At 38.2% G+C, this 27,005-nt stretch overlaps 1 protein-coding gene and 1 long non-coding RNA gene across 2 annotated transcripts in view; one reads left to right on the forward strand and one right to left on the reverse strand.

The window, feature by feature from the left end:
- MYPN (myopalladin) overlaps positions 1 to 25,354 on the forward strand; it is a 48,511-nt gene extending 23,157 nt beyond the window's left edge. Inside the window, exons 10-19 of the mRNA XM_037400090.1 lie at positions 432 to 1,019; positions 3,319 to 3,466; positions 15,499 to 15,720; positions 16,226 to 16,375; positions 17,309 to 17,388; positions 17,906 to 18,032; positions 19,548 to 19,755; positions 20,474 to 20,639; positions 22,884 to 23,017; positions 25,138 to 25,354. Of these exons, the coding sequence (XP_037255987.1) occupies positions 432 to 1,019; positions 3,319 to 3,466; positions 15,499 to 15,720; positions 16,226 to 16,375; positions 17,309 to 17,388; positions 17,906 to 18,032; positions 19,548 to 19,755; positions 20,474 to 20,639; positions 22,884 to 23,017; positions 25,138 to 25,307 (1,993 nt within the window). The 3' untranslated portion in view covers positions 25,308 to 25,354. The remainder of the gene's footprint in view (positions 1 to 431; positions 1,020 to 3,318; positions 3,467 to 15,498; positions 15,721 to 16,225; positions 16,376 to 17,308; positions 17,389 to 17,905; positions 18,033 to 19,547; positions 19,756 to 20,473; positions 20,640 to 22,883; positions 23,018 to 25,137) is intronic.
- LOC119153515 overlaps positions 1 to 27,005 on the reverse strand; it is a 53,938-nt gene that overhangs the window by 24,561 nt on the left and 2,372 nt on the right. Inside the window, exons 2-3 of the long non-coding RNA XR_005106159.1 lie at positions 20,657 to 20,703; positions 18,909 to 18,968 (exon numbers count right to left, since the gene is read on the reverse strand). This is a non-coding gene — a long non-coding RNA (uncharacterized LOC119153515). The remainder of the gene's footprint in view (positions 1 to 18,908; positions 18,969 to 20,656; positions 20,704 to 27,005) is intronic.

The following is a 27,005-nucleotide window of genomic DNA, read 5'->3' on the forward strand; positions in this document are numbered from 1 at the left end:
ACAGCAAGTATCTTACAAATGCTCATTTAAAAATCCAATTAACTAAATCCTACTCTTCGTTACACAAGCAGAGAGGCACTAAGGTGACATAGAGAAGAATTTGATAATGCTACCCCTTAAATATCTTCAAGTAAGGTTTGTATTTATATTGCACATGATAAAATGTAAGAATCATCTTCAGTCAAATGATTTTCAGACAAAAAAATTTTGTGCCTCTGGCAAAGAAGGGGAGAGGAAGGAAAAGTTTATTTTAGTAGCAAACTAATATTATGCTCTTCTCGTAACATTAGGGAATATGTCATGTAGTTTCCCCTACATCTTACTGTATCACAGGACATAGAATTTTTCTCTTGCAATTCACATAAGGAAATGTAGACAGCCACCAATTCAGGGCTCTTGACTGAATTTTTGCATCTTTGTTTTATATGCAGCGATCAAACCCAGTTAAAACAGCTCCACAACCAGGTCTTGCTTGAACAGCAGCAGGTGTATCAGACATCTACAAGAGAGTTGTCATTCAACACAACTTTATTGAATTCTGCTGCTTCGCTCCCTCAACAGTCCACCTCAACTCTGTACAAACAAAGCAAAGCCCCTGCTGCACAAGCATTCAGCTATCCCCGACCTAAGCAGTTCCTACCATCACAAACCACACCGCCTAGCAGTTCTTCTTCCAGCTCTTCAGTTACAACATTCAGCAACGTCCCTCAAGGAACTCAAAGAACAAACAACAAGGAAAATTTCACAGGAAATTCCCCATCTGCCCAATCAAGGTCTTCAGGAGGGTTTACAAGCATAAGTGAACAGTCTCTACCAAGCCCTAAAGAATCAATGCTGCCTCCACTAACGCTTTCTACATCGAGCGTAAAACAGTTTCAGCCACAGAGTGTGACTCCTGCTCCTATGTCCCCAACTGGCCGGATTCAGAATCCAGTAGCTTTCCTTAGTGCTGTTCTTCCTTCACTTCCTACTGGGCCATCAACCAATGCTATGGGACTGCCTAGAAGTACACCAGCCACGTAAGTAGCATAAACCATATGTGCAGCAGGGACAAGAACTACTCATAAAGGAAACTAAGATGTATTTCTGTTCAGGGGTTCAGTGGGGAGTAACTGAAATGCAAGTCATTCATAAAATAGAAAAGTGAGTTATTAATATATTCTGGTCATTTCATCTAACTTTTACATTTAGTTAATAAAGGATGAGCTAGTAGCTTCTACAAGAAGATAGAGAAATATGAGTTTATAAACAGATTATACAATAATGTTGGGGCTCAGAGACTCACAAGACTGTACTAGTGGGTGAAAAGAGATTTCATGAGCTTGCAGGGTAAGACCTAAGACTCGAAGACAATGGCTATATAACCTATAAAAACATTCTCATCTATTGTCAGCAACAAGTAAAGTTCTGAAAGGTACCTCATAATATAAGTTATTTCTTAGTCCAGGTAAATCTAAGAAATAACTTATGTAAAGATATTTTTCTGGTTGCAACACTTTCTCTATTTAAAGTCCCCCCAAAAATCTCAGGAGAGTTAATGGTTTGCACATAAATATTTTAATTGACAGCCGCCATGATTTCACCACCATACGAGCAGATAAGGATGATGATGTATGGGAAAGGCTGTGGTCTTGAGAGTTCCTTCTTTACTAGTGGAGTTTAAATCAATATCCCTTTTGTGGGCTACGTGAGCACCACGTTAGCATGGCTGGCACTGGTAGGTTGATACCACTTTTTATCCATAGAACTCCAGATCCTGCACAAAGTGAGGACTATTTCACCTTTTTACCAATGGTACACTTCAAGGTAGTGATAGCCATCCGTAAGTCACAATCTCCCAACTATCCTGCTGATACTACATCGAGCAATCTATAATTAGAAAAAAGTGTCCCTGTATAAACAACATTCACCAGTGTGTGCCAAGAAGCCTGCCTTCAAACCATTACTGCACTCCTGCGCACAGACTTCCTAGCTGCCCAGCACAGCCACATAATTGCCATCACTCTGTGGCACATGCCTGGAGGCCCTCACGGCCTGGCATCATGGGCAGGCACACATAATAAAGTTCCAAGGTTCACAGTGAAGGCTTTAACAATACCCAACCCAAGCCTTCAGCCTGCTCTCACAACACTGCAACAGCAAGCAAAAGATCAACTGCTACTACTCATCCACTCCCCTTCCTCCCCTTCAGAGCTGGTGCGCAAGTGCTCAAGCCCTATTCTCTTTGCATTAATGACACTTAACCCTTGCAGGTGCTTTACTTTTTCTAACTGCTGTACTGGCATTTCCAAATAGATCCTTACAATACGCCTGCCAGGTAGAGTAGTTAAATACTGTTTTATCCATTTCACCTTTCCTGGGTCCCAGCCCAGAGCTGAATTCCCACATAACTACAGCTCTTTGTGCTGAGATTCAAATTTAGATCTTTACATGGGAGAGAATCAAAGTGAGGGCACAAAAGATCAGGAAGGAACCTGGACAATTTCTGTGCTAATCTGTGAATATCTAATGAAGTTTCAGCTTCCTTTTTTAGCATTATCAATCTTATTCATTCTGGTTACAAAATCAGTGAGAGAACACCATGTCTGCAGAGCCACAAAAGGAAGACACCTTGCACAGCAATCATCACTTATGCCTTTTACCTGGATCCCCTGTGTTATTATGATCCCAGCTTCTGGTAAACTACCAGAACATTGCACACCCTCTAGTAGTGCGCTGCTGCTGTGCTTCAGCGGTGCACTCTCACAGTCCCCTGACAGTCTTATTTAAGAATTTAACTATTTTCAAACCTTACTAAAATAAAACAGACTACATCTATAATATAAAAATAAAAAGAACTGTTGATGTTAGGTGTCATAAAAAGGTGAGAGAAATGAAAGAAGTAAAAGTTCATGGCAAGTGTAAATGATCAGTGAAGATGTGAGATAAAGATCAATGAGAAATTGTATTAACTCTTAAATCATTGCCTGATACAGAAAAATGTACAAGTTATATACCTATGGTAACACCTATACACATTTCTTTAGCATTCATAGTGACATTATTCCAGGATAAATATAAATGGAACCCAAATGCTTATTATAGTATTGTAATGCTTATTCTCTTTAAGATGTGTCCTTAATTCTCACTGGCATGGGAATAGGATGCATCATTAAAACAGTACCAAAAAAAATCTAATCCCATATTGTGCTTTGGCTCTACATCAATAAATAACAGGTTCCCCCAGACAACTGAAGGGTAACATGTCATATCACACAGGTGACAAAAAAAAATACGTACTGGTTGCTGCATGTTAGTATCAGAATTTTCTTTTAATAGCCCGATCCAGGGATTAACAAAGAAAAATCTGAAGCCTCTGCCATTAGCAACAGATGATTCTATTCGTGAAAATAAAGCTGCACTTGTAAAGGACCTGGAAAGAAAACTGCATTTCAGAGAGGATGTTAATCAACAAAGTAGTCAGCAGGTAAGAAAATCAAGTGTTATTAAAATAAATTTCACTCATGACAAGACATGTATTATGACTTGTGGAACAAAAGGTGTTTGTGTGGTTGAGCCGCTACACTGCTTTGCCGAGTGAGCTTTTGTGGTAAGTACTGGTTTGGAATAGCAAACTGGAGCTTTAAATACCAAGTGTGAGGGGATGCAGCTGTAGAGGGTTTACTTTGTGACTGAGCAGCATTGTTAATTTCTAACAATCTCTGTTAGAGACCAGTAGGAATGTGAAACTTCTTTTCATGGAAACTTCTGTACATCGGATTTCATTTTTTCACTTTACCAGTTGCTCAACTCATTGTGTGCACACACATTCATACACTGTATATTTTTAACACAAATTGAGTAAAGTAATCAGATTGTTTAAGAAAATGTTTCTGGTTTTACTTTGGGTGAACTAAAACGCGATATTCAATTTTTAGCACTAAACCTATTTTTCCAGATCTCCCTTCAGATCTCCCTTCTTGTATGAATTGACAGGGACTTTGGTAGCTGGTTTTGGTACATGTTACTGGCATACACCAAACTTCAGGCCTAGCATTATTAGAGTTTAGCAAAATAACAAGCCTTTTACAAAGTTCAAGGAACTAAATATCAGTTCATTCTTAACTGGAATCAATAAATTCACTGGATCTGTAGAGTGTCTATGAAATTAAAGAAGAAATAAAAAAAGAAAATAATATTTTGAAGGTTGAAATCACTGTAGAACAGGTTCAACTGCCCTTGAATAACAGTAGGACACACTAAGGACTGCTAGATAGCTGTTCTGTCTGCAGGCCACTATCCTACCTTCACCTTGGCCAGGAAGCCCTCCATAGCTGTCCCGCCAGCTCAAGCTTAACACAGCAAATAATGGTTTACCTTGATCTGTCATCAACAAGGGAATTTTCATAACGTCTGTTAGCCCTTCTGACAGAGAACACGCAAAGATAAGCAAAAAGCCATGGAGTCTCTGGAGCAAATTACCCTCTGCGGACAACTGCAGTATAATCCCTGTTTTTTTAATTTTGCCATTGACCTTTCTTTCTGAGAGATCACGCTGCCAAAGCACTTTGAGTAAAACAACTGGCAAGCAGTACATTTTGCAGATGAATCACAAGTGTTACAATTTGTACTTGCTATGGTAGCAAGACAAATTATTTAGAGAGCTACTGTGAAATACCAATCAGTCTTTCGAGTTAACTGCATGATAACCCCTTTAGAAACAATGATCACTAGTAGTGTCAAAGTTATCTGCTGACAGCAAAAGTTATTTATACACTTACTTGTTATTCTGTATGAGACCAAACCAAAATCTAGATTCCCGAATCCCCCAAACATTGAAAAACTTCAAAGCTGGCACATCTCTAATCGTTATGGTAATTAGAATGCCAATGATAATGAACTAGAAAACAATTTTAGGATTGCTCAATAAAAGATTGCTCATTTTTCCCTCAGTTCCCACCTTTAATCACTTTTGATTTTATTCTTCCACGCCCAGGAATACCACTGCTCTGACTGACTCCAGCAAATGAAGTCTGAGTTTTCTCCTCAATGAAAGCAGTGATTATTTAAAGAGATGAGAAGATGCATAGTATTTTCCAAAATTCCTATTTGCTGTTATTAAAACAATCAACATTGTGAGAATAGTATGTAGGAGTGCTGGATTCACACCCATACATTTTGTTCTGGTTTTTCCTCTTATAGCTAACACAATTAAAAAGGAGACATTTTCATGCTATATATAGCATATCTGCATTAAATTATAATGGTAGGAAAGGGCTTCTTACTCGCTTTCTCGTAACTACAAATGCAACTCTGTGAGACATCACTGCATAATGAAGTACAGCATCCAACAAGAATCTCAAAGTGTTGGCTTCCTTGTATTTTCTACATGCTATTTTTAAAATTCCTTCTATATATAGTGTATTTTTATATGGTGTCCTACAGCATATTTTTATTTAGAGAATTGTATTGTAGCCCCATATTTCAATAGCAGCATTTGGTCTCATTTACAGTACCTGCAGAGGATGTAGGGATCATCCAGAATGAAAGCTGCAGATGACAAGTCTGTGCCTTAAAGTACTGGTATTGTCTTATATTACTATGTAAAGTGCAGTAATGAACATAAGTGATTTACATCCTGGTGCTCTATTTATTATCTATCATTGACTTCCATATGAAATGTGTTTAGCTTACAAGTCAAGATTTTCCTAAGTGTCAGCACTGTGTAGTCAGCATGACATCTAATGATCCAGATGTACTCCTTCTGGTTCATCCAGTACATCATTCATCATCAACAATAAAGAAATCCAGAATCAGAACACAGTTGGTAATTTTGCTGATGTTGCATGAGACAGAACAGATTAGTCTCTGGTCTTCCACAGCTATGATAATCACACAGTGCTGACAGAAATACAAATATGATTTTGCTAAGATTCTAGCTGAAGCTTTGATCAAGTACGTGAAATAACAAGCTGCCATTTTTACAAGAAAAAAAAAAAGACACCTGTCATTTATGCAGATGGTAGTATGCTATATTGCCAGGTGAGATTTCATCACAATTAGGAGTGTTGAAACAAATGTGGTTCAGTTATACAAAGTGTCTTCAGTCAGATTTGCTCAGTTCTTTCAAACAGAAGACATACCAGATGAGGATTAGCTTTACGCAATTCCAGGAAGAGGTCAGGACAAATCCCAACATATAGCAGACAACTCAGTTTCTTCCTTGGCCTGAAAACAGTTGAACTCGTAACTCTTAACTCCTGTAAGGACAGCCTAACCCCTTGCCAGTGGGAATGTGTACTGTTGGTGCTGTCCCAGGCCGCACAAATAATTAGGCATTCTTTATCAGCAGGATAAAAACCTGGAAATTCCACCTTTCAAAACAGCTCCCGTAAAATGATACCTGAGCCTTTCTCTCACCTTCTCCAACTCAACGAACAAAACTTAAAGACTTTCAGGCAGTGTGGAACAGGCCCTCCTTTAGCAGGACACTTCAGATAGCATTTCACCTTAATGGTTAGGGATGTTTGAGGAAGCTTTCTTCCAGTTTGTGTCGGAGAAAAGAAACAGAGACAGACAGAGAGAGAGAGAAAAAGAGAGCCACTCTCCTGCCTAGGAACTAGGACAAACACCTGGATTCTTGTCCTTGCTACAGTGTATGTTTCAATGTTTCTGCAAAGTAAAAGAGGGTAAGAAGGACAAAGAACTTCCCTCCCCACTCATCTCTACTCCCATAATATTTTACTACCATGGAGCTCAGAGCTTCCTCTTGGAAACACGTTGAAATTCTGTGAGACAAAGCATCCAAGTCTCATAACCTCTGTGAGCGTCTGGGCTACTGCACCATTTGGTGAAAGAAGAGCACAGCCAGTGTTATCTCTGCCTCCCCAAACCTGTCACCTAGTCCACTGGGCCTTTTAACTTACTTACAAAGTAAAGTATCTTGGTAATGTTCAGTTGGACTATGTCATGTAGAAACAAAAAGATGTGTGGGAAGGAAAGGGCAGACAGAGAATTTGAGGGGATTTTGGCAAAAGTGTAAACGTGTAATGCAAACTGATTCTCTTGCCCTGATATTTGAAAACATTTACAGGCTTCACCAATGGGACTATTTATAGAGGAAATTAAGTTTTACAGGCAGAACTTAGAAATGAATGATATTACTGCCTCAAAACTTTGCTATACAAATAATATATAATAGGAAAATTAGGTAATTAAACCTCAAAATCCTGTACAGTAATAAAAGAATTAACTGTGCAATAATAAAGCAAAGGAGATTTAAGTACCTGGGCCTGGTATATACCTTTTGTTTATAAGAACTACAAACTGTGCTCACATATCTGTGTCATTTACTATGAAGAATATCATGTGGCAATGCTAGTTGGTTGTGTCTTACGTAAGACCCAGACAGCAGCATGGTCACTGCCTTATTTTTAGGACAAAGAGTAAACCTACAGCTGTTTAGAAAATTATGCACGGCCCTCACATGAACATTCTTTACTTTTACTAGGGAATACTCTATAACAAGATTTCAGAACAGAAGAGATGCAGGGTTTGTCCAAAAGTTTTTAGATCATTAAAATCCATGGCTTGTAAAGTCATATGGAGAACTCAACTCATCACACAGGCCACATCACCATTAACACCTCAACACTGATCAAACAGAATCACTTCCTCGCAGTTCCCATACTAACCAGTCAGCCTCAGAAAGGTCCCAAGAACCACCAAGAACTCTGTTGCCCAGAGCACAAGAATTACCCTTAATTCAATCACTCCAAAAATCTTGCTCAAAACTAAGCTTCACATCACATCTCAAAGGTCAGCAAATGTAGGCAATTTTTGACCAAGGATGGGAATTAAACCACATCAAAGCTCATTTGCTCTGTACTACAAATGAGAAAAGATTTAAGAACCTGACCAAGACAAGTTGTCAAATCTTGGTATTAATAGGTATAAAACTGTGGGAATGAACAACTGAACAACCACTTGTGGCTGTCTTCTCAAGACCTAGGTCTAATCAACAATGAAGTACAGACAGGTTTTCCTGGTAAAGATCCTGGCTTGCAGAACCCACCACCTAGGAAAGGGAACCTGAGCTCCTCATGCTTTCACACACACTCCTAAGCCACTCACTCTAGCTGATAAATCTGTGGGAGCTGGAGATGCAAACCTCATTTGCTTTCTCTTCTGTTTTCCTCTTGCTCAATCACTGAGCTGAACCATATTTCAAACATTGTCTAGCTGTGTACACAGATGAGTTGCTAGACTCTTCAACTGTTTGCATTTGGATGTGTTTCATGCGTTTACATTTGGAAAGCATGATATTCATGTCTTGTGCCACCTAAAATGGCCCAACGTAATTCATCTGCAAGAAATAAGTCACTTCAGTAATACCTCTTCACAGGACATAAGTGAAGAAAAGCAACATGTTGGATCTATTGGTTTTTGATTCTGACCACTGACAGGGAAGGGAGGGGAGAGGAAGGAGTGAGAATCCAAACTACACACATTATTTCACTCTGAGTAGCCTAGATTGAACTTTGAAGCCAAGGAGTGTTACAGCTTGGAAACAGACACTGAGATGCAACATAATGCCAGATTCTTAGATAAACTGTCAACTGGATTTAGAACAACTGTCAAAAAGCCAATCTAGTAAAAGTTACAAAACTGGGATTAAATTGGGAAATTCATCTGCAGGTCGTAATGAGTGACAAAGAGAATTATGTTTTTATACAGTATATGAAAATTGACATTCAAATGAAGTTCCTCTAGTCTTTCTATTTGTGGTAATTTCAATGGGTTACTATGCTAACATCAGATTATTTTGATGCGACAAACTTCTACTGTTAGCATGTATTCTCACTAAGATCTGAATCTTGCTAAAGTTAACAGCAAGACGGGTTTTAACTTCAACAGATCCAGGATTTTAGAACTCATATTCACACACAAAGGTGCTTAGAAACTTACAGGAATTACTACAGTCTACAAAATTCCCTTTTTGCCAAAAGGTTCACAGGTAGCGGTATGGCCCAGGAAATAGATTATTTGAGTCAAGATCTAGGAGACCGTGATCCAACTCTCTGGCCTGTCAGAGATTTTCTGTGTTAACTTAACAAGGTCACTCAGCTTCTTTAGTCCTCATTTTTTCATATGTAAAATGCAGGCAACAGCCCTGCCCTCAAGGGTGCTCAAAAAATGACGGTGATGGGGCCAGAGACAAAACAATGTGAATCTGTACCTTCAACAAGACTTGCATGGATTTTGTTCACCATACTGGTCAAATTACAACTATCCAGCAGCACCCTACATTATTTCCAAGGCAATGCAAAGGCTAGCAACTCCCCAGAAGAGAAGTTGCATGTAACTTCTCCATCTGCCCCAAATTTCCACTAGAACTTGTCTGACTTCCCCCCCACCCCCCTTCTGAGTTAACTTTTTTCTAGCTGAGTCCTGCAGAACAGATAACTTTCTTCTAGCTGAGTCCTGCAGAACAGATCACTGTGGGATCAGATGAGCGCCAGTGATGGCAGGAGGGATGTATGGGAGCATGTGAATATGAGCAGGGAGGGAAGCAGTTGAATGCTGCTGCTACAACAAGCTGGCAACTAAACTGGTTCAGCTACACTGTGAAATCATATACTGAATATGCTACACGTCTCTGTGGCAATAATGCCGCACAGCTCACTTATAAAGTGCTACTAATGACTAGAGAAAAACGGTCCAGAACTGCTTAAGACACATATTCACCAGCAGGTTTCCTGGCTTTGCTCTGGTCCGTTTTAAGTCTTTTACCCTTCCAGCTATACCCTGATAATTTAATGCAACCACCACTGCCTATTCCCCTTTTGGTAATGCATGTATGTGAAATATCCAGGTTTCAAAAGCTGCAGTCTACTTAGCATATATAGCTATAGATAATAATATACAAATATAACACATATGTATGTATTCTATATATTCTAATTGGTACAGAATATTTACACCTCTAGACAGGAACCTTAATTTTACAGTTTCCTAACTGGGAGATAGCACAATTTAATTATCTTAAACAAGTGTGTGAACTCCTGTCTGTACAAATTTCATGTTCCAGGAAAGCTGCCAAAAAGCAGCTGGAACCCTACATTTTTGACCCAAAAAAAGAGCTTGAACCTTTGTACTCTTTCCCTTAGTGTCCTCAGTACACTGAACTGCAGCCTAGTTTTAACATTGTACCCAGTGATCACACTGACTTGTTTTTTGTGTGATGCTTTACGAAATACTTGTCTGAACCACAACCGCAAACACTTTGCCCTACTCTACTTATGTAACCACATTCAGAAATAATTTTATGGCTTATGTGATAAAAACAGTTCTTCAGAAAGCCGTATTAACTATTAACTATCTTCTGTTCTTGCTAATCCTGGAACAAAACCTACCAAACTAGCAAAAAACCCATCCAAGGTTATATTCTCTATATAACAGTGTAATTCCACTTATTTCAGAGATTTCTGTTTTTCGTAAGTTTGGTATAACACCTTCAGTCTATGTATGTTGGTGTTAAAATTTTCACAGCAATGTTAACTTAGTCTTGTTGGTTTGTGTGTAAATTTATATAAGCATACATATGCACACTAAACAACACATTTAGAAAGACAAAAGACTGAAGTATGAGCACAACACACAGGCAACACTTTGGAACTGTGGGAACCCTAACTTCAATATTTTCTAATTTAAAATGTATTTTTGAATATAACTCCTTAAAACGAACAGTCCAAACACATGCAGTCAGCGTGCACTGTTGCTGGCCAGAGACTGTTGTGTTTGCATGGAAACACAATGACTCTTGTGGCTTCCATTGGCAGAGAAGCAGCCATTGGTAATGATAGCCCAGTGTTGATAGTGCAGCAATACGCACTTGTTCTGAAAAACTGCTATTTTTGTTTTATACCTTTCTTCTGCGTGTGCCCATATATCCAGAGCCACATGCACTCACGAAATGTAAGAGAAAACCTGTCTATGATTAACTTAAAAGTGTCCCTATGCAATGCATTCCTTCCTCTATCATATTTCTTCTGCAAGCAGATACTTGAAAAAGAACTGCCTATATTTCTTAACAAAGTTAAGTTTGTAAGTTAATATCCTCAACATATCAGTCAGGGAAAAAATGATACACTGTTCACAGAAAATGTTTTCAGATCTAAAACAGAGGCAAGAAACATTAGGTTAATGACAGTTTGAAAACAATTGCTCAAAGTTTGATTTATGTTAGTTGGTAACTTAAGACAAACCTGTACCTTTTGAGAAGAGGAAATAAAAGAAGTTAATTGTCTCTATCAGCATTGTTTGGTTTCATCTGTAGGCCATCACGGCTACAGCAATACTACACTATTCATTTCTTATTACATACCATGACTTCTTTTGGACAGCAGTGAATCGGGGGGGAAAAACATCAATATGAAAAACTACTGACTAAACTCAACTATCTATAAATAATACTGGACCCTCCCATTAGCTTGCAGTATTTCATTGCCTTTTAACTCCACTCTGTAGCATTTTGTTCTGGAGTCAACATCTTACCCATTAATGTGATGCCTTGAAAGTATAACAGTAATGCCTTCCTAGCCCCATTACCTCCCTCTGCTAGAGAACACCGTAAGATGAAAAACTGATTTCAGGGACCAAACAGTGATTTCCCAGTCTTCAACTATATACAGGTGAGGATATATTAACAGTACAATACTGCCTTTTTAATTTGAAACATTATTCTTGTCATTCACAATTTTCATTTCCAAAACCTGCTTTGACACAGTCACCAGGAAATTGAGGTAAGAAAACTCTGATGTAGAGATTAGTTAGGTCATTCTGAAAAAAGTTATCACATTCAGACTTCACAGGTCTAGTGAGACATGCATATAGCTCAGTAAAATTGAAGATGCGATACAACTGAGATAGTCCAGTGGCAGATTTATATAATACCGTAAAAGAATGATGTTACCTATTGGTAAGGTTCACAGGGCAGTAAATAACTGGTCTGCTGACTTCTAGATTATGTAGATTTAACAGTTTTGTATGAGAGAGCAGATGCAGGCTGCCTACTTTTTCTTCCTTTGTTCTTTCTTACATTGCACTAAACTAAAAGGTCTTGGCTCTTGCAAAAAGCACTCTTCCAATTTTTAGCCTTCTAGACTACTGCCTTCAGGTTGCTATCTGATTCTGAGAAGTCTTAACACTTTTCATACCCACTCATTTTATTCTAATCTGAGTTCAGAATTGCCCTCTTTGACTAAAAATTCTTCACAGACTTACTGTGTCTAGATTCTGAGATAACCGATTTGTGAGTCACTGCCTACTCTGTCCATCAGCCCTGTTGCCCTCTAAACATACAAAACACTTGAAAAATGGCTTATCTTTACAAAGAGCATAACAGTGCTCAAAAGTGCTCAAATATGAGAAATTAGAAACAGGTATACAAAAGAGTGTATTTAGCTTCATAATTATTCTGTCATATAACCAACATCCAGAAATTATTACATAATTTTTGAGAGCATCATTATACAATAAACAGCAACATGTTTAAACAGGAATAAGGTTCTCTGTGCCATACTTGGTATGTTGCCCTGACCTTTATTCATATGACAAATTGTTAGATCATGGAAAGGGAAGGAAGGAAAGAGATTACCCCAGCTTAATTAATCTTCAATTAGCCTCCACACTTCCAAAGGCCACACAGCATGTGAAATCCCTGAAAACTATTTCATTCTTAGAAGAATTACATGTAGTATCTTCAGGTCCTACTGGAAAATCCAGACACTCAAGGTAATCCTTTTTCAGTAGGTTAATTTTTTTGCCACAGATCTTGCTCTCTGCTGCCAAGAACTACCTAAACAACATGAAGGAAACCACTGAAAGCTCTCAAAGAACTGGAAGGAAAACAAAACTCCAAATATGTTCTTCAGTACATTGCTTGCAACGAAGCATTTAGGTTTGAATTTCTTAATTTATGGGAGACTCCAGAAATATGACTACAGTACATTTTGGTGACACGGCTGTTTCTTAGAACATAGCAGTCACTCCCTGATTTTTGTTGATTCTTCCTTCCTAAAAACACACAGGCCTCTTCTCAGTATCAAGGGTATAAGACTGATTGCTTAACTTTCCCTTGGAACAGTACAACCAGCTCTTGCCATCCACATGGAAAAATGATAGCTTTGGTTAGTCAGAAATGAGAGGATCTCTGGTTTTACACTGGCTTAACTGAGATTAGAATTTGATCTATCAAAGTGATTTGTTGAGACATGCTGTGTGAAAGAAAAAAAGCTCAACAAGATGAAACTTTATAAGGCTGTTTGCTGACACCAGCTGTTGGCCAGCCTACAGAGCAAACAAAGCCAACTAAGAAAGTGGGTGATACCATCTAGTGGCTGGCTCCCTGCCTTGGGGCCATGTATCCCACACTTCTACAGACTGCAAGCTCAAAAACTCCTGCCTGGCAAAGCTGCACTTGCAGTGGTACCTTTGAAGAAAGTATCAGACAGCAGACTGTCCCTGTCAGAGTGGAGGGAGTGTTAAAGGTAAGGAAGGTATCTTGAAGGGGGGGACCCAGGAACCTAAATTCCCTGTGAACACTCCTGTTACCTTGTACTTGCTGGCACTGCTCCAAAGCTGCGTGGAAGGAAGAGCCCTGCAGCATCAGAGAAGGGAGGACTGGAAGGAGGACTCAATTTCCAGTCAAGAGAGTTCATTCATCAAAGTCCTTTCCTCCCTACTCTGACTTTTCCTACCATAGCTAATCTTTACTGGAGCTGACCTTACAGCAACGCCCCCCCCCCGCAAAAGATTTTAGATGAAGAGACCAATACATAACATCTACCATTACAGTGCCAAAGTCAGATATTACCAGGGCATTTATTCCACCATGGCAATTTCCAATTTTTTCTACTTTGTGGCTGCCACATTTTCCTCCTCTCACCCCCAGTCTCAGAGATCCCTGTCTTCTCAAAACTCCCCTGTAACCTCTCAACCTTTGGCTACTTCTGTTTCTTTGGTCTCCTCAAGAGATCAGAAGTCTTTGCCAGCTAAAATTTCGTGCTGCCTCTCCATCTTTGCTCCTTACTGTTTGGGAACTACTGGTCAAGAGCATAATCAGCAGTATGATGGAATTTCTAAATGATCAGGGATGTAAGTCCCAGTGACTTGGGATTTGTGCTGGTTCTTTAATCAACTTTCTGTAAGATTTCAGACAAGATGCATTTTCTGAACCTTGTTTTTTTCAGCAAATGGAATAAATATCTAAAGACAGGCTACATCCTTATTTACTATTCATCAATTTCTAAAATTCTATTTTTAAAATGAGAATTACACTTTTGGAATTGCCCAAGCATTTCTCTTTCAAGCCACAGATCATTTCCTTCCTATAACACAGTAACAAAACCCACTGTAATAACTATCTGACAAAGTGAGATTCTGAAAACCCAAACTTCCCACAGAAGTAGAATAAAACATAAGCCTGCTTTCAGAGGTGTCAGTGCCCTTCAATAGAAGGAGGAAAGCAAGCTCTGGACTTAGAAACTGCATAAATCCAGGTCTGAGCAAACTGATTTGGTTACTGCTACGGGCCTACATATGGTAATACAAGCTTCCCCACAAGACAGTTTAAAATTACTTAAGTGAGCTATTCTTGCAGCCGTCTGTGGTAGTGTAGCTAGGCAGCACCTGCTACCAGAAAAAAACATTCAGGTGCATCTGTGGTGCTGCACCATGCCCAGGATAAACACTGGTTTGGTGTCAAAAACTGAAGCTGGCTGGTCTGAAGCTTCACATGTCACAGGCAAGACATTTGGTCAAACGCCTCTTGGTCCAGACAAGAGACATTCTCGTGCAAAACAGCTAAGTAACAAGAGGTTTCTAATTGACTTCAAGGGATTAGGGGGAGGCTCCTAATCACATCAAACTATCTGGAAATGGTCATCTATGTAGGAATATACTGGTTTTCTTGCATCATCTGTTTAATCTCCTAAGGATTTAAACGTGGTGTGTTTTGCTTTCTCAGTTACACCAGTTAAAAATCCGGTCAAGTTTTAACCTGAAGATAAATTACTCTGAAAATATTTCACTTTCTTCCTAGCTTTCTATTTTAGTACGTATCATTTCCTTATTTAATTCTGAATTGAAATATATAGCAGTATTCATTTCTATAATTAGCAGGTGAGTAATATTTGGACATAAATTCCTCAAAAATCTGGTATTTTTTTTGATCAACAGTGTACAACAGTATAGGTTTTCTGTAAGAACTTAGAAGAATTACATTTGATTTTTCAGCTGCCTTTGAAAAAACTCAGTTTCATTAGTTGCATTCTGCAAACTTAAGATGCAGTGAGAATCTGTGCCTGCAGACCAAATTCAGACTGTTTCCATATGTCCTAGTTTATGTAGGCTTTTTCATTTTCACTCGTTTTAGAATTAGTCTAAAAGCACAAATGACTGCAAATACCACAGAACATGACTTGTCTTGTTCAGAACTGTGCCCTTCTCACTCTGCAGGAATACAGGATTTCAAGCTTTGAGCAGAGACTGATGAATGAAATAGAATTTCGCCTTGAACGTACCCCAGTGGATGAATCAGACGATGAAGTCCAACACGAGGAAATCCCTACAGGCAAATACATAGCACCGATATTTGATAAGAGACTCAAGCATTTTCGGGTAATGGAAGGATCTCCTATTACATTCACTTGCAAAATAGTCGGAATACCTGTTCCCAAGGTAGGTCATTCTCACTGTTAGTAGTAAAAAAAATAAAAAAACAACTACTTGCTATTTTCTACGCATCCCTCTGCAAAGTCTCGCTCCTAAAAACACGGCTCTGTGGAGAGAGCTCTAAAACAAATTATTTCCCTCCTGCTTTCCAAAATAACAGTATCTGCTTCTGAGCACGTATCAGGCCTTGATCTGCTGTATGGACTGCCTCACAACCTCCTGACTCCAAGAGAAACAGAACTTCATAACCCCCCAAAAAATTAACTTCTCAGAAAGATGAGAACTGATCTGAGATAACCAGTAACAGCCCAGCTATGTGAAGGAGATACACAGCTTTCTGAGTTCAACCAGGAATCATTCTATTTCACACTGTAACTGACCTGTGATTTTTATAATCTAAAATTTTACCAGCAATTGATCAACTTATGTCATGCTCTTATCTACATTTTTTCTAGTCACTCTTCCACTACAGAGCAAGTGTTAAGTCAGTGGGGGGGTCTGATCACTACAGGTATACTGGTTCAAGGATGGCAAGCAGATTTCAAAGAAGAACAAGCATTTCAAAATGAACAGGGAAGAAGATGGAACATGTTCTTTACATATTGAAGCTTCTACTAATGATGATGACGGCAACTACACAATTATGGCTGCAAACCCACAAGTAAGGTGTTTTGATTTCCTCTACAAAAATGCTTCTTTCATGTCTTTCTAATATATGTTAATAAGAACATAGATTGGGCCACCTAGTCTGACATCGAGTACTGACTGTATAAAAAAATCAGATGCTTCAGAGGATAGAAGAGAAAACCATATAATGAATAATGATGAGACCACCCCTTTTTTACACATCCCAGTTACAATCATTAAGGACATTTTTTCATATTAGTAACTCCCGCCCTATCTTCTGACCTGCTGCTCTTCTGCTGATAGATACCTTTCAAGACGTGTTGACAAGACAGGCATGATATTTCAGGCAGAAATAACAGAGCAGGGGAAAAAAAAAAAACATCAAATTTGGAGGTGTTATCAAATGCAATTATTCTTTATCTAGGATGCAAAGATGTGGATTTGCAAATAGGCTCATCCCCTAACACCATTCTCCTTCACCCTACGTGCTAGCTTAGCTATTTAGCAGTACACTCAAGAAGATCAGGCAACTTTTTCCAGTTTAAATTTCGTCTTTTTACTGAAATATATTTCAGCCCAACTACTTCTCAGTTTCTGTGCTGCTGCATAAATAAGTATGCTAGTACAAAGGTACTAGCAGACAGTACCTGTGGAGACACAGTGGCAGGAATGAACAAGCAGGGACAGACACTGTTTAAGCTGCTTTACATAGCACCACTGCTAAATTCATTGCCACAGCCTTGAAGAGTCCGAGAAACACACTGCTCTAGACACACAAAGAACCCCCTGCCTCAACTGCACTCCACCACATGCTAACAACATCTGCTTTGAAAAAGTAATATTTAAACTATAGTTCAGTTACTTTATAAAAATAAATCCTACTCCATTCTAAATGTTAAATATTTATACTTTAACATGAAGTGAGCTATTAACCAACTATTAATTCTGTTTCCATTGTGATTTTCAGGGGAGAATCAGTTGTTCAGGACACCTGATGGTTCAGAGTATCCCCGTTCGGGGCCGAATATCAACAATTCAGCCTCACAGGTAAAAGGAAACACAAGTCCTTCAGACTCTCTTTATGCTTCTTAATTGAAGGCATTTAAAATAACTAGCTACTGTACTTCAATGCACTCTGTACCTCAGGTCTCAGCCATAAAATGGAAATAGCAGCAGTTCCCTCCCAACAGGTCACTTCTCGATTGTACTATTTTTGAAGGTCATCTTCAAATACAGGGAAGTTTTAAGTGTAAAGTATTATTTCATTTGCCTGTGGCAGTGGAGTGAAAGGCAAGGGATGGATTAGCAAGACAAAATCTAGCCAAAAAAGCAAAAAGAAGTGAAGGACAGCTTGGGAATCCAACAATACTACATGATATAGTTACTTTGATAATCTTTCTAAATAGAAAATATACAAATATTAAATTACAATCAGATAATTTCTTTCCACCCTTTTATTTAACTCAAGCTATCTGTTCATCCTTTTCCACAATTTCTTCCTTTTTTTAAGTATTAGGGAAAAAGTTTGACTTCCAAACATATACAAGCAATTTTTGTATTGCAGAACACGACCCCGGGTGCCAGAGGGAGACAAAGAGGCAGTTCAAGAACGCTTTTTCAGGCCATACTTTCTACAGGCTCCAGGTGACATGGTAGCACACGAAGGGCGACTTTGTAGGTTGGATTGTAAGGTATTAACTATTTCCTCTGCTCATTCTCACTTTCCCTACCTCTGCGCATGTATTGCTGGGTGTTTTCATGTTCTTTATTTGCATGCGTGAACACTTTCTGTTAAAGTTGTAATGCTTTATGTTTAAGAATTATTTCCTATTACCACTGTCTCTGAGCTGATTCAGGGGATTTCTTTCCAACACATGCTATATGGAATGAAGAACACAGAAAACACAACCCTAGAAATAGAAGGCTCCCTTACAAGGTTGTTCAAATTACTACATAGGTTCACCATGCCCTTTAGCAGTCAGTCCGAACTCCAGAAGTTCTGCTCCATTATCAGATTCTTGAACATAATCCAGAATAGCACAAAACCATGAGAAAGAGAGGATTCATCATGTTGTATTCTGTTCAACAAATGTTCCTATTGTGTTGGACTGAACTACTGAAGATTAATACTCCCTGAAAAGAGGGAACAGAGCCCAGTTCGTTTTATGCTTCCCCAGCATGCACAGATGCAGAAATACTCCCATTTACAGATTCAAATTCTGACATGAGAGTTGTCAGAGGTTAGAGTACATGCAGAGAACATCTATTATTGAACAGCTTTAAGAAACCCTTCTGCTCCGATGTATTTTGGTAGTCTGTGTCCCAGTAGCACAGCAAAGGTTGTAGTACTGACACAGACCTCTTCCATGCTCCAGAATGTCTCCTATCCTGAAGAGGATAGAAGCTCTGAAGCACAAGTTAATGCCCTGAAGATGAACAAGATTAATTACTACTCAATTTATGATGTAAAGTTTACTAGTGAGCATGCCAAAGAATTTGGTTATTCTTAGTTCTGCTATCCTGGCAGAGCCTGTGAAACCTTAAAGCATGTCTGGTATTACACAAACCTGGAAGACAGCAGCCCTCGTTCAGGCAAGTTCCACTTCCATCTTTCTCTGGTTTGCAGACTGTTGTTTGGAAAGCAAAATTTTAGACATGAGTAAGTACTTCCACCTATTGGAAAGACCTTTAAGATTATAATACAGTCCAATAATGTTTCTAAAAAATACTTAACCTGTAGTGTTCTAAAGCACGTAAGTTTAACATCTACAATTAACTATATCATTCTTCGTCAAATTTTATGAAATACAAAGTCATTTGTATAGAACTCTTTTTCATCTCTAAAACTCTGTAGTGGTTTAGATCCAGGGTTCTGATTTATAGTCAGCACTAAAAAAAACCCAAACTAGCAGATTATTAGGAATCTTTTGTGAATCTGATATACAACCAAATTTCTTCCTTTCTGACTAAGAAAAATGTAGGCATTTCATGTATTTGTTTTTCTTGGGATTTTGTTGCTTGTTTTCTGTTCTTCTCCCTTTTGAAATTAAGCAGAAAAACAGAAGTTGAGAACTACAATAATAAACCTTTCTGTTCTAGATTCTGACATTATTCAGATGGTATTTGAAAAAAAGGCTTACCTATGAATTTACTAAAATCTGTTTGTCAGTTTGACATTTGTCTCTAGCTGTTTCACTGTCTGTTAGGTGAGTGGGTTACCAACTCCAGAACTGACATGGCTTCTGAACGGCAAACCTGTGCTACCAGATGGCACCCACAAGATGCTGGTCAGAGAGACTGGAGTTCACTCTCTGCTTATTGATCCTCTCTCACAAAATGATGCTGGAACTTACACTTGCCTTGCCACTAATAAAACAGGACAAAATTCATTCAGTCTGGAACTCACTGTTGTAGGTAAGAATAATTGGAAAAACTAGTCACGATGATGAAGTTATTTTTACATACTTCTTCAAACTTACCATACTTAGTTTCCCAACAGACGAACATAAATAGTTAATCCACTGATAGTAGGAGAGTTTAACAGCTGTAAAACTCATCTAATGGAAGGATATGGACCTACAGGTGTTCAGTTAATAGGTAAACTCCTGTTATTAAGAGGGCTGCAAGAATTCTGTCTCATCATCACTTTACCTCTCCTGTCTCGGCAAAACGACATTCTTAATTTTTTCCCCAAGAAATTTTCTCCCTTAGGGTTTGAATTAATAATATATGTTGACGTCTCCTAGATTTCAATCCAAATTTTATTAGTTTAAAAATGTTTTTAAATAGAAAAATACAAATCTGCATACTGTTCTTTAATAAGGCCTTAAAGGATGTGAAATACTGAAATTCATAGATCTGGCATTAATTTCCTTCAATGGTAGCATGTTTAGACCCATTAGATATGCATACAATCTTTTATGAACATCAGTTCTGCCTATTATTTTCTTTATGTTCCCTTACAGAGGATATGTCATGGCATTTCATTTTCCTTCCAACTTCCCATTAAAAATTCACAACCTATTTTGATATCACAGGAATAATTTTGGGTCATGCACTACCATACTGTTCAAAGCAAAACAAAGAATAAAGTATCTGTTGTTCAATAATTCTTTTTTTTTTTTTTTTTCAGCAAAGGAAGTAAAAAAAGCCCCCATGTTTTTGGAGAAGCTTCAGAACTGTGGTGTTCCTGAAGGGTACCCCGTCAGATTAGAGTGCAGAGTTGTGGGAATGCCACCCCCCATATTTTACTGGAAGAAGGATAACGAGACCATCCCATCAAACAGAGAGAGGATGAGGTACTGTGCTATCATACCCATGCCTGGAGTTTCTTGTGGCTTGACCCATCGTTTCCATGAAAACCTGTGTGAGAAGGACAGGTGGTGGTCTTCTTAAAACAACTTCTTTCACCCACATAAAGTTTTAAAAAGGTCTCACTGTGAGATGAACAATAGCTATTCCCTTGGTTCAGAATAAAGGCATGGAACATAATACACCACTGCTTCAGAGAGTGCTGATAGACCTCTCAGGCCATAGGCCTGATATAGCATATGCATCTTCTTATCAGCAATACTATGATATGGTATTTTAATGCATTTTAGCACCTTATTCTCTCTCTGAACTATTTTTCCCTCAGTTTAGTTCTAATTATGGATGAATTCAAACTCCAAACAGTTAGAACAGAGTTTTGGATGCCCCAGAGCACGGGATAATAGAATTTAGCCTGTCAGACACAAAGGCTGATAACAAAGTTTGGTGACAAACAGGCAGACTTTGATCCATGCTTATAAAATACAACGTTTGGATTCACCTCTTCCATTCAAATGCATCACTATTTTTTAGGTTTTGCAAAAGAAAAGCTGATGAAATAATGTGCCTGGCTGTAATTAATGAGAAATAATTGATTTTGTTTATTTCTTAAAGATTTCTACTTCAGCATAAAACTGATTTTTAATATTTTATTTCACTTGGCTCCAACTAACGGTTTGATGCAGTCATTGGATCTCTGAGATCAGAAGTACATTTTCACATGCATACCCTGCAGGCTATCTGTAAAGAAAACTGGGTCCACAACAGCACTTGTTATGAATGCACACCTATCATGAGGGAAAGCTTTCTACTTGAAAAAATATTGCAGTGGTCTCCCTGTCCCTACTCAGGGACTGCTGTCCTTCTCCAAAAAGCCCACCTGACTCTGATCTTCTATAGCCTGTAGCCTTTATTCCTCTGCCTCTAGGCAGATTAGTCAGGGATTTATTTCAAGTACTGGTACTTTCTCAGGAATTACAGTTATACACGCGCAAACACTGTAGTTAATGCAAAATGAACAACTGCTCTAAAAATGTCTCATTTCCAGTTGTTTCACAGAAGATTAGAAAACAAGTTTTTGCTTGAGCTCAGCAAAGGAATGACTAAGGGAAACCTCCCACACCTCACAATGCCAGGAGCTGACAAGGCTTGTAACGCCTCTGCTATTTCAGCCTGTCATGACCACTCCAAGGCTTTGAGTTGTTCCACATAGACACACAGGAGCAATGGACAGCACTGTCCTTGTTTGTCCCTGTCTTGCGTCACTATTATCTTTGTGCCTGAAGCCAAGAGATCCTTTTTGTACCATGATATGAACATATCTGTACTTCTGTACTACCCCACTCCCAGAATACAGCAAATTATGTAGTGCAGGAAGCAAAGGGTAAATGTTCCCTTTTTTGTTAAGAGCTGTCAGAAGCACAAAATGTCCTCTTGACATGAAATTCTGTGGTTTGATGTTTCGTTCCAGTTCATAAGGAAACAAAACCTCAAATTTCAGAACTTCCTGCAACTTCAAGTATTCCGATGTGCTCATCCCCTACCTCTTCCTTTATAATGAGGGAAACACTTGGGTTGATAAAAAGGACCAACCACAGCCTAAAGAGCAGAGGAGCCTCAGTTCTCTGATATACTACTGAACAGTTTTTCCTGGAAATCGCAGCCAGAAGGTCTTAGATCACTGAAGAGCAAGGAAGAGGAGGGAATAATGAAGCAGGTTTCTTTTAGAGTGTTGGCTGAACAGATCTTTAAGATTTTGCCATTTAGTCAGTTTCTCAAGGAAAAGGGTGCCATACGAAAGTTTCTGATTGCTTCTGGTTGCTGTTGTGAAAAATATCACAGCTTTGTACAAATGTTCTTGGTATTTTGTTATATTATTCTTCCAACTTCTGAACTAGGAAAAAATGCAGTATGTGTGGCAGCTTTGCATGGGGTTAGTTCATTGGAATTCAATAAACGATTCCAATATTAACACATAGAGAGCAACAATTTAGCTCACACTGTCACACCATGGCTTTGCACAACTGAGAGGAGCAAGAACAGATTTCAGCTACTCTGATCATTGGCTGAGGACATACTGAAAGCCAACCTATTGACTATAAATGTCTTAGACTGCTACCTCTTTGAGAATAGAAGTTACAACTTACCTATTTCATATTTAATGTACATATTGTAACATCTCAGAGTTGATATTCTCTTGAGAAATACTAATTCCAAAACACTTGTTTTCCCAGTATGCATCAAGATACAACCGGGTATGCCTGCCTCCTCATTCAACCTGCCAAGAAAGCAGATGCTGGCTGGTATACCTTGTCTGCAAAAAACGAAGCTGGTATTGTCTCTTGTACTGCTAGACTTGACATATACGGTAAGTGTCGGCTAGTAAATATAACAAATCAGAATTTATTCTCTTTGATTGGTCCCAGCCCTCACCTAGTTCTTAGTCCATACATTTCTGGTTTTGACATGGAATAGAAATTAAGTGTCACAGCATGGCCACAGCTTAATATGGCCATCAGGAGTAGGTATCACAATACAGCTAAATGGCCTGATTAGCTCTTCTGCATCAGTTTAAAAGCTGGTAAAGACAAAAAACAGAGGAGGAGTTTTGTACAATATTCTCTGCTCCCATTTTCCACCTTTCAAATTCCCTAGGCCCATAAGCATATAATCAACATGTATTCAAGCTGAACCTTAACTCTGTTCCCTCTGACACATGCCTGTGCTACAGCCCTGACCTGAGATGGAACAATAAATCGCACACAAGGAAGCAGACCCCTTCTTCTATGGAGCATTATTATGCAAACTATGCCTAATTAATGGAGGCTAGTTTGCATCTAGTATGCTTGTCTAGGACATGGAAGGCCCCAGCCCAGTTCAAGAACTACAGCACATAATTTAATTACTCTGTATCTATGCAAGATGTAATAGTTGAAGACAATTTATCTAGAGCAAGAGAGTACTTTGATCACTTAAGCAGCAAAATAAAAGAAAACATTCCACAAACTCTTGGATTGTAGCCATAGCCTCAAACGAAAAAAAAAAAACCCAACACGTTTTCAACTTTGTGTTTCTCATTTTTTAAAGAAAATCCAATTAATTATCAGGGATAACCACAAGTCACCAGTGCATCTTTGTCAGTTTTCTGCCACCTTGTGGTGATATAGACAATAGTAATGTAATGTTCAAGAGAGGGCTGGTGACAGTCTGATTCAGAAAAGGTCACGTAAAATGAAAAATAACTCCTTAGGTATCTAAATGTTTCAGTACACAAATTAAATTTTCATATGAAGGATTCAAGGTACAAACAGGAAGAAGACAGACAGTCATAAATGCTGCCTGATGTCAACCATATTTTCTAAAGACTCTGGAAGTCTTAAACACTAAAGGGAGTGACAGAAATCATTTTTCTTTGTGCTATTTTGAATGGATGGGGTTGGGGGATTGAAAGTGTCATCTGATATTTGCAATTACATGTGCAAACAAAAAAAGTAGAGTAAATAATGAGTGCATTGTTCAAATAGAAACAAATTGGGGGGTGCAAGGAAAAAGGATGCTTTTTTCCAAGTATTTCCAGACAGACAGCGTCAAAATTCAGCATGGAAAGATTCAGCAAGGAAAGACACTTGCTATCAATGCTTAACATGTAGATTGTAGGTCTCCCACACTAAGCTGTTCTCAGAGAATTGTATCCTGAACTTCTCCCCTTTCATTTTAATTGCTGACAGATAAGTTTGTCCAGTTTGGGTGCAGACCTGGAGGTTTTGTATGGATAAATACCAGCAAAGATCATATCAACTTCCCCTTTCTGAAGTGTTTCAATAATGATAACTGTTAATTATATAAATAATAGCTAAATATTCTTACAAAATTGTAATGGTATTTGTTCATACGGGAACATGTTGAATGTTACTTTTAAATTACTGAATATGTGGTTTTGGATTACGTATCTTTCAATATCTTTAAAACAATCTACGAAATGTGATACTAGTTTTAAGTAGTAGAGGGAAATAAAAATTCTAATCACTTCTTTAAAAAAAAATATCCCTGTATTATTACTTTGAAATGAAATACCACCCAGAAAAAAAAAATATCAGGAAGACAAGTTCTCCAGAGGACGTCATAATACAAAATCAGAGCCATGTCCAGTTTGTTCATCTCTGTTCATGCTATGGTATATTTTTAATTTTGATTGCAAGAGCTTTGGAGGAGGCTCCAAAGATTAAATTTTGGACCTAGTGAAATCCATGTAAACGTTGCTATTGAATTGAACAGGGATGGAATTTAATCTGTAGACTTTAATAAAAAATATCAACATATAACTATATTGACAATATTTGAAGGAACAGAGCCTAAAACAGAACAGCAATGCTGTGCTCTCTTCAAGAATGTTGGAAGCAACTTTTCAGTTGTGTGCATTGACTTCTGCTGTTTCATTGCTAACTTACTTAGATGTTTATACAGCCTGTTCTGTTTCTGTTGCTTTAGCTCAGTGGCACCATCAAATTCCGCAACCAATAAAGCTTCGACCTGGTGGCAGCCGGTATGCAAACCTTACCGGTCAAGGACTCGACATTTTTTCTGTCTTCCCAACTACTGAAAGCCCTATGCTGTTTTCATCCCCAACCCACAAGGTGGTGGAGAGTGAAGAACTTTGAAAAACAAACAATTGTTCCAGTTACACCTGCAGAGACAGTAGAACTGGGGGGGGGGAAGTAGGGGTGGGGAAGAGGTACAAGTCAAGATGCTCAAGGTTTACAAGCAACTTGTTTGTAATTAAGTGTACTGCTGCTGCAAATGTTGCAAGTAACATATCATACGAGACTTTTGCATATTATTTTACTGCAGGATAATTGTGGTATGGAGTGTTGTGCAATAAATTCAGTACTGTGTAGTTTGCTAAGAATTACATAGTAAACATAGTTTTCAGCACCTAAAAGCCAATACCACTATTACTGCTTGATTTAAAGCTACAGTACTGTAGCAAGCCGTGTTAAGGACGGATGATGTTTAGCTGGAATACTGCCAGTGAAAATGTTGACATTACAATAACAACAATCCTGAACGAGGGTAAACAACAAGACTTTGAATGTAGTTCTAAAAAACATGCCAGATAATCACAAAGCACAAGTTAAAGGGAAAAGATGTAACTCATTTTTATGTTATTTTGCCAGATAACCTTAGAATTTTTGAACTCAAGACTAGATAAATATAGCACTTCATGTAGGTACAGCTGTATATCCTATATATTTATATTTTTGTGTGTGTGTACTCCATGAACTGTGTACTCATGGTGTAAGGATTCATAAAGTAAGGTACAGGGCACGTGCATAGGACGCTGACATAGGAAACCAAAATTCCTGTTGTCTGCTAGAGCCCATAGCTGAAATTATTTTCCAGATGTGTTTCATACCTTTTTTCTTTACAATGTTAGTGATTCTCTGCCTTTAAACACAGATAGTATCAAGCTTGTAACTTCACAGTTTTTGAATATCAGTCTCTTTTTCCTAATTTTTAATGTGACTAAAAGAAAAGTGCATCTGCTATCTAGCTCATTTTTTAACCAACTGAAAAGGAATTACAATCTGGTGGAATTTAAATTTTCACCATCATTTAGGAAACGATCACAAGTGTGGTGTCTATTATAAAGAGAGAGAAAATTCTGTTGATATAAAAAAGTAATGAAGTTAAGCAACAGTTCTGTGCAAACAGCTAAAAAACCTACTGTAACTAATAGTAGTAATAAATAAGGCAATTTAATGAAAGTGCAATAGAAGGTGTTAAGTGACAACACCACAATTGATTTATTTAGCATCTATACGGTTGTGTTAATACCTCCCAGGACTTACAGTCTGTGAATATCTAAGATTATTTCCTCATCTTTCAATTACTGCTATCCCTTTTCTTTGGACATTGTTTTCTAGCAGTTGTTTACTGCTTTCAACATGGCTGCAGCATGCAACAAAGTCCTGATCAAAGTCACAGCGATGAAGAGAAAACTTTCATTTTAGACCTTATTTGGATTTTTTCAAATTTAAAAACGTAACTTAAAAAAATTACATATGCAAAGAAAACAATGAGAAGTTATCTTAAAAGCAAAAGGATACTGGATATAGCCAGAGACTGAGAAAGAGACAGCCTTTTGTCGGGTTTCCTACAAATACAGATTATGTTGTCTCTAAGTGTTGGTTCCCCAAGGGGTTAGAGGAAGTGAACTTCTTTAGTTATAATTCATTCTTCAGTTACGGAGTGCCCATCTTAAGACACATTGTGCGTGTGATTTTCCAGGACAGAGAACCTCCTGCTCCTCTTATCTTTCTTATCTTCACTTGTTTTTAGGATTGTTTAGGGATTTC

Source organism: Falco rusticolus, chromosome 9, assembly GCF_015220075.1.
Source record: "Falco rusticolus isolate bFalRus1 chromosome 9, bFalRus1.pri, whole genome shotgun sequence".
In the NCBI taxonomy this organism is placed as follows: domain Eukaryota; kingdom Metazoa; phylum Chordata; class Aves; order Falconiformes; family Falconidae; genus Falco; species Falco rusticolus.